This window comes from Perissodus microlepis, chromosome 2, assembly GCF_051167445.1.
Source record: "Perissodus microlepis isolate ML-2025 ecotype Zambia chromosome 2, ASM5116744v1, whole genome shotgun sequence".
Taxonomy (NCBI): Eukaryota; Metazoa; Chordata; class Actinopteri; order Cichliformes; family Cichlidae; genus Perissodus; species Perissodus microlepis.
This window is the reverse complement of record NC_140462.1, coordinates 32,715,235-32,723,342: the sequence shown is the minus strand read 5'-3', so window position 1 is coordinate 32,723,342 and position 8,108 is coordinate 32,715,235. Positions and strand designations below refer to the sequence as shown.

Genomic DNA, 8,108 nt, shown 5'->3' with positions numbered 1-8,108 from the left:
TAAATGCACCATGGGGAGCTTGGGGTGAAACAGAATTCCGGCACATTGTATACTGTGTATACTGCTGTATACATGTATGTATGTATGTATGTATGTAACAGAAACACTAGGAAAGAAGGTGCACAGAACTAGGAATGATGGAAATCAAAAACAGAAAACTTCATGGTGTGTGAATTAAGAATCTAAGTGTAAGTGTAAGAATTGAACCGAAACAATAATAATCGAAACAGCACAAATAGTGAATAAGAACATAAACATAATACAGAATAATACCAAAATACAAAAAAACTCAACATCCTGGGGCAAAAAGGGCCAGAACCGGGACAAATAAAGGCTAAGAGAAACCCTGAGGGAGGAGGAACTAATATCGCTGAGAACTTAAGAAACAAAGATAACCAGAACCAGGAATAACAATAGTCAAAAATATGAATTAACCAACAAACGCAAAACACTGGGTCACAGATCCAGTACCATGGCAGGTGTGAATCAAGAACAGCTGGTGGGTGAAGAAGGTTTTTTATTGCTTGTTTGTTTTGTTTTGTTTACATTTAAATTCTTTTCTTTTAACATTTTCTTTAAAACTGTAAGACCCAGCACTGGCTTTGGTGATTAATTTTCTCTCTCTAGTCTATAGATTGTTGCTACCACGGCACTGAGGCTGTTAGTGTTGTGATGATGATGTCCTTGTAGTCATTACAGGATGCAAAACAGTTTCCGTGATCTAATTCTACAGAACTAATTCTGATGGTCGAAAGTTGCATCAATTGTCTTTTTTTGTGTGTAGATATTCTAGCATCCAAATTATTAAACAGTCGAATATTTGACTACTTCAGTGATGTTAGTGTAAATGCGCATGTTTGTGATTTTATAATTAGAACTGAGAATAAATGTCGCTGGGCCAAAGTGAGTTGAGGCTGTGCGCAGTGTTTGGTGGTTACAGAAATGGGAAAAGCAGTTTACAGCGTGACTACCCTCTTTACAATGACCTAAGTAAAGGACTGTTTTCATCCGCCAGTTCCTAAAGGTGGTGGTGATGATGATGATGATGATCTCAGGGGGTGTAGGAGGAAGAGGAGGAGGGATATCACCAGTTTATAACCCCAACATCCGCTGCTTGTCAGCATTGTGATCGCAGAATGCACCGGGACCAAACGAAGCCGCGTTATGATGACTGTCTGCGTGCACAGCTGTAGCCCAGTCACATTTTCTCCATCCAGTTGAATTCTCCGAGCAGAGCTGCGTGAAAGCGAACCTTTGGCACAACAGCAGTCACAATCTCCCTCTCAGAGCGTTCTCGCTGGCGCGTACTTTGCACCGAGACATTCCTCCCAGGCTTCTCCTTTCTTTTCTCTGGAGACTGAAACTTAAAGGACTTTCTCGTCGCAGGGCAGAGAACAGGGGGACGCACGGATAGTGTCAGTGCGGTAAATGTAGCAGCGGGCTGTGTGTCTTACTGAGCGGTGCTGTTGGACTAGCCGAGAACGCACCACGGACTAGCCGAGAACGCACCGCGTCCCGTCCCACATCCTCCTTTTTAATTCCCCCCTCCCCGTCCCTCCAAAGGGTGTCCCGAACAAGACCACCATGATTCTGAACGGATTTGCGCTCGTTCTTTACCTCTCAGGTAGGTCCAGTGGTTTAATTATTGTCACAAGAGAGAGAACTCTTCAGGGAAACACCTGAAGAAAAACACAACAGTCTTTGTCTAGATGCTCTTTGTCACCAAAGTGAAATGGAGAAGAGAATGGAGAGTGAAAAGTCATTTCATAGCCTCACATTTTGGTTCGGCGAGCCTCTGTTGTTTGGTTTTAATGATTATTATGCATTTGCATAACTTCGATGCGAAGATTTGGGTTCGCTTGGTCAGTTTCATTGTTTTGAACATCAGCGATGGAAAGACTGTCTGAATATGGATGTGGATGCTGCCCACTACTTAATCCTCAATACTAGTTCGCTTTTATTTTTCTTAAAAAACTCAGTTTTTGGCTTTGTTTCTGTTCTCTTAGCTCAAGCAAGAAATTGAAGTTTCATAGAGGCGTTTTGAAAGGCAAAAAATACCTGATAGTCACAGTAATGACCCGTAAACCCACAGACTGATATACATCAGACTCCTATAAGGATCAAATTAGAACGAAATTTATTCATATTATAAGAGATATAGAGGTTCAAATTATAGTGTCATATTAAATGTTATATATGTAAGATTTTAAAGTTGGTCTTTAGTTTTTAGCTTTGGATATTGTGATATACTTTTATTGCTTAATTTCAAAATAAAAAAAGCCATAGAAGCACATAATGAATAATTAAAATACATTTTACACAAATGCATCCAGCAGAAACTATGTGTGTAGGTAAAGTTAAAATCACATGTAGCTAAACAGTAGTTTAGTTTAGGGAAAGCGAGAAGCCTGCATAGAACAAAGGTGTAAATACACTGCCTGTCTTCACTGGGTAATAGTGCAGAAGAGCTTTCTAAACACATTCTATATCATGCTTTTTGTATAGAACTTGGTTGTTGTTTCATCAGATTGTGAAAATGTGAACTTCTGTGAGCACCTCTGTGTGAATGAGCCCATATTTGGCTGTTAGCGGGACAAGATTTGAACAGTTAATTGCTGTAAGATAACGCTAAAGGTGGGAAATTCCTGACATCATCTAGAAGGTAACAGGATGACGAATCAGTTTCAGTTAGACTTTAGAGTTCAGTTGAATTTCACCTCACAGTGTAAAATGCTTTAATTGGCTCTATAAATAAAAACTGCTTAAACTGAACTGAACATTCTGCTGAACTGCTTCAGTGAATGAAGGTCCAATATGCACAAATAATTTGAAGCTTTAGTTTGTGTATCTTTCCAGTCACATTTTAAAATTTCTCAACATTTTTTGCAGGATAGTTGCATTTCTGGTTATATGAGTGGTTTCTATTCATATTTTTGTATTAGTAATCCATAGTTTTAAATAGTTGTTGTTTACATAGTTGTTATATAGTCAATATATATGTCAGAAATGCGCATATGTGTGTGTGCACCCAGATACGTGTGTTTGTGTGCATTTTTTTTTAATATAGGAGGGTGTATGACAGGGCCCACATACACTGCTGGTATTTTTTTTCTTGAAGGCATACACTGATACGGATACTTTTTTTTAAAATGAAGCTCTCATCAGGAAATATTTGGAGAATTTTTAACCCCTCGATACTGCAGAACAACAGGGCTTTGTGCTGCTTCAGAATATCTTACATATGTAGGCGGTGCTAGATTACTGCTGTATCAAACGGAAATACTGAATGTTTATAACCTTTTGCACATGGTGTGGACATATAATGATTTTAGTCAACCTCTGTAATGTTATAATCTTTTGTTTTCACAAAGTTTTCACAAAATTCATCAGAATATCTTTGTGGAATATTAACCCTGTAAGACTCAACCCATCAAAAAATAGCCTGAAAATTCAGATTTTTTGGAACTGAGATGTTTATTAACCCTTAAAAACAAAATCCACATTTTTTGTTGCTATATTATGTTGTGTATGATATATTTTTATTATATATTTATTATATATTTTGTGTATTGCATTTGGTACATTTGGTATTTTTGGCAACTTTTATTTAACGACAATGTTAATTTTAGACAAAAAAAAAGAGTTTAGTCCATAAAATTTTGAAATGATGGAAAGTATTGATCATGCTGATGAAACAGAGGTCTCAGAAACTCATGTATCAAATATGATACTAAGGGCATTATAGGGTTAAAAACACATTTGAGGAGGGTGTCCTTTCAGATATGAGAAAAGTCAAGTTATTTTATTTATATCAATTATAAATAAAATAACTTGTTATTATGCCGAGTTATGTTTTTTTAAATCAGTTTAGTGCAGGAAAGATGAGCGAGCAATGGAGTTATATAGAGAAAATATATCCCAATTGTTTTAGGATGAAGTGATTGGTAGTGTACACGTATATACACTAAATGTTTGAACACACCTTCTCATTTAATGGTTTTTCTTTACTTTCATGGCATACATTACATTATAGATTCTCACTGAAGGCATCAAAACTGTGAATGAACAAATATGGAATTATGCAGTAAACATAAAAGTGTGAAATAACTTTTATATTTTAGATTATTTGTAACAGCCCCCCCTTTGCTTTGATTGCTGCTTTGCACACTCTTGGCATTCTCTCCATGAGCTTCATGAGGTCGTCGCCTGAAATGGCTTTCCAGCAGTCTCGATGGAGTTCCCAGAGATGCTGAGCACTGGTTGATACTTTTGCCTTCACTCTGTGGTCCATCTCATCCCAAAACTATCTCAGTTGGATTTAAGTCAGGTGACTTTGGAGGTCTGGCCATCTGGTGCAGCACTCCATCACTCTCCTTCTTGGTCAAATAGCCCTTACACAGCCTGGAGGTGTGTTTGTGACTCTTGGACTTCCTTTCCGGGGGCGGTCCTCATGTGAGCCAGTTTCATTATAGCACTTGATGGTGTTTGCGGCTGCACATTCAAAGTTTTAGCAATTTTCCAGACTGACTGACCTTCAGTTCCTAAAGTAACGATGGAGTGTTGTTGTCTTCTTCAGGGCCGGCCCATGGCATAGGCCGTATAGGCAAATGCTAAGGGCGCCGTCCATCAGGGGGCGCCACGCCAGTGCCACAAATGTTGAAAAAAAAAAAAAAAAGTTGGTACTATTATTTCTAAATACAAAAAATAATCCCACGTTAATTAAAATGCAAAGTAAAGCTTATTTAATAGAAATATTATTTGTTACAACATTACGCCCCCCCCTTTCCCGTATCATGGTTCCTTTTGGACGTCACCACATCAAAAAATCAACACAAGATGTCAAAACGGCCAAAACTGTCAGGTGCCCAGGGAAGAAAAAAGAGAAAAGAAGAGGAGGAGAAACGAGAAAAAGACAGAGGTAGGTAACGTTAGCCTACATGAAATTATTTGTCTGAATGTGATAGTAACCTAAATTTTTAGCATTAAGCTAATGTTACATGATTCGCTAATTGCTAATCAATAAATAGCTAGTTAACTGTTTTAACCTCAGTTAATATTGTGGAGGGGGCTAAATTGTTATGGAAAATAATAATGTAACGTTAGGTAATTACAGTACTCCCACCTTTCCCACCATTCCTCATTTGTATTCATCTTTTAAGCAGGTGTTTTTTGTTTACATTGTTATTGCCTTCTGGTTAGCTAACGTTTACCCTGCAGGTAATAGTCACTTTTCCACCCCTGTATATATTATAGTTGTAAGCCTAGTTGTTAAAGTGCACATCATTAATGTTAATTAAGCAATATCACATGAGAGGGAATGCTGTTTTTTAATATGAGCACTGCTGTGATTCGGTCAAAGATAATCATAACATAACATTCTCATATGATATTATACTGTTACTTTGCATTCTGCTATTCAGCATTTCACTGTAATGATGACAATAAATTGAATCTAATCTAATTTGCATATCAGTTAACATCATACATATATCTCTTTGGTTTTTCATTTATATTATATCATTTCATTTTATTCCTGGAATCATATGTTTTTATTATTAGACTTTAATACTCAGTGGTGTCACATACTCCTCTCTTCAGATGCACTGTTGAAGTTTCTAAATCCCACCCCTGGGCCATCTACCACATCTACCGCTGCTGCCTCCACTTCAGCAGCACAACCCACCAGTGATGCAGCATCAGCAGCACAACCCAGCCATGATGCAGCAGCATCAAGCGGTGTTCCTGTTGCCTCCACCTCAGCAGCACAACCCAGCAGTGATCATGAGCATAAATCATGTGGTCTCAAATCAGTTGTCATATGATGATGTTGTAGATGACTTTGCTGCAAGAAAGACTAGGAGAGTAAGGCTGTAGCAGGTGATGTGAGGTTGATGAGGGGGTGGTGTACAGTAATTTGTAAGTCATTCTAGTTAATGCAGTATTAAAAAGCACAACTAGAGAACTCTGTAGGATCCCCTTTCTTGTAATATAGTTGTTAAAGTCATACTGGTTTATTTAATATCTTGTTTTGTGCAGTGCCTTATTTATATTGTATTTTTAATTTATTTTATCCAACTTGTTGACACGTTTTATTGTGTTTATGTATGTAAAATTTATTGTATTTCATATATTCATTTTTTATTTTTTGTATTCATTTATTTATTCATATATTTTTTTATCTTGTTAATTATTCTGATTGTGAATTTGCTTTCTTTAAGTAAAAAAAAAAGGTCAAAGACAAAGCTATTCGGTTTCTTGTGAGTACATACACTACACTGCCGATGTAGGGGGGCGCCACCTAAAATCTTGCCTAGGGCGCCAGATTGGTTAGGGCCGGGCCTGGTCTTCTTAATAGGGTTGATGCTCCCAATCTCATTAGGAAGGCAAGAAATTCCACAAATGAACCCTGACACCTTCACACCTGTGAAGTGAAACCATTTCAGGTGACTACATCATCAAGCTCATTGAGAGAAGGCCGAGGGTCACTAACAGCACTGTCAACCAAGCAAAGTGTGGCTACTTTCAGGAATCTAAAATATAAGACATACTTACAACTATTTATCATTTTTCTCTGCTACATAATTCCATATATCTTGTAGTATTTTCAGTGTTGTAAGGAACAATACATTATTATTATTATTATCATTATTTTATTTTAAAAATAATTAAGGATTTCATTAATTTGCATAGGTTATATTTAAAAATCAAGAGCTGTAGCACTTTTTCGGAAGCTTTGCAAAAAAAAATATATTACAATCAACATATCACAGATGTTACAGGCCATGGAGAAGAGATGGGTTTTAAGAAGAGGTTTAAAAACCGACAAGACTTGTAAAAAGCTCGATTTAATCAGGGCCATGATCTGACTCTCAAACTGAAGTTCAGCGTCCACTTTAACCCCACGGTTTGTGACAGTTGGCTTTATGTACTAAGACCCCAGATCAACAAATGGGGTCTGACTGTTATCACCACACACCATCACCTTTTCTCATTAAAATGTAAAACTTAAAAAAACATGGTTTAAATAGTAATACTTTCACTGGGTAAACTACTTTCAGTCAGTTATGTGTGAGTTTGATCCACACAATTTGTCAACTCCAGTAGATGACAGTAGGCACTTTCCCAAGCAGAGAGCAGAGAGCAGTGGCAGCTGGCGCAAAACCTAAAGCTATGTACTTCTGTGGTGCCCTGAAGTAACCTAAAAGAGTCATTATGACTTGAGCACTGTATATAAGACATTTTCACTTCTTGACCTGCTTCTTTTTAACAAGGAAGTGAAGCTGCTACAGTTCACCAGACTTAATTGACAAAAACACCAACTTTACGTTGCAAAACAGGGGAGTTGTTTCTTTACTGTTGCCTCGTTGGGTTGCTTAGTTTGTGTTATAGGACTGTACAAAAACAAAACAAACAGAACAATTTTTTAAAATCACTGATTAGTTTCTTTCCCTCCTTTAGCTGTCACATCGCATAGCACCACTATGGAGGGGCAGGCACACAGCCCCCCTCTCTCACTAGCAGTTAAAGATTTGACCAGTAGTTGATGTTCAAAGCACTTAGCAAGACTTTACTGAACTGTCAAAACACCTCATAAAGGCTCATTCCATCTCAGATCACCATGAGCTTTACGCTCCACCGTCCCCGAGGTTTGTGACAGTCGACTCTACGTACTGAACAAAGGAACCCAGGTTTTCAAACGGGGTCTGAGTGTTATCACCAAACACCATCACTTCTGACTTTTTCTCATTAAAATTTAAAAAGTTGAGAGCCATCCAGGCCTTTATGTCTGCAAGACACTTGAGCAGCAATCTAGCAGAATATGCTTCATTCTTTTTAAGGACAAAAATCTGGGTTTATGAAAATAATCAAACTGAGCCCTGAAAAGGAGTGGAGGAGTATTTGTAGTCACCAAGGCTACCACAGAAAGTTCAATCTGCTAAGTCGGATCTAAACAACTCCAGGGCTATGCCCTTGATGTTCATGCACTGGTTCAATTCAATTCAATTTTATTTATACAGCGCCAAATCACAACAACAGTCACCTCAAGGCGCTTTATATTGTAAGGCAGACCCTGCAATAATGCATACCGAGAGAAACCCAACAATCAT

The 8,108-nt window shown here is 37.7% G+C and overlaps 1 protein-coding gene across 1 annotated transcript in view; it reads left to right on the top strand.

Annotated features, from left to right (window-relative positions):
* The first annotated feature begins 898 nt into the window (after positions 1-898).
* The window catches only part of LOC146392992 (GDNF family receptor alpha-4-like), an 81,805-nt gene continuing 74,595 nt past the window's right edge, over positions 899-8,108 (top strand). The window contains exon 1 of the mRNA XM_084908450.1: positions 899-1,624. Coding sequence (XP_084764576.1) covers positions 1,585-1,624 — 40 coding nt within the window. The 5' untranslated portion in view covers positions 899-1,584. The remainder of the gene's footprint in view (positions 1,625-8,108) is intronic.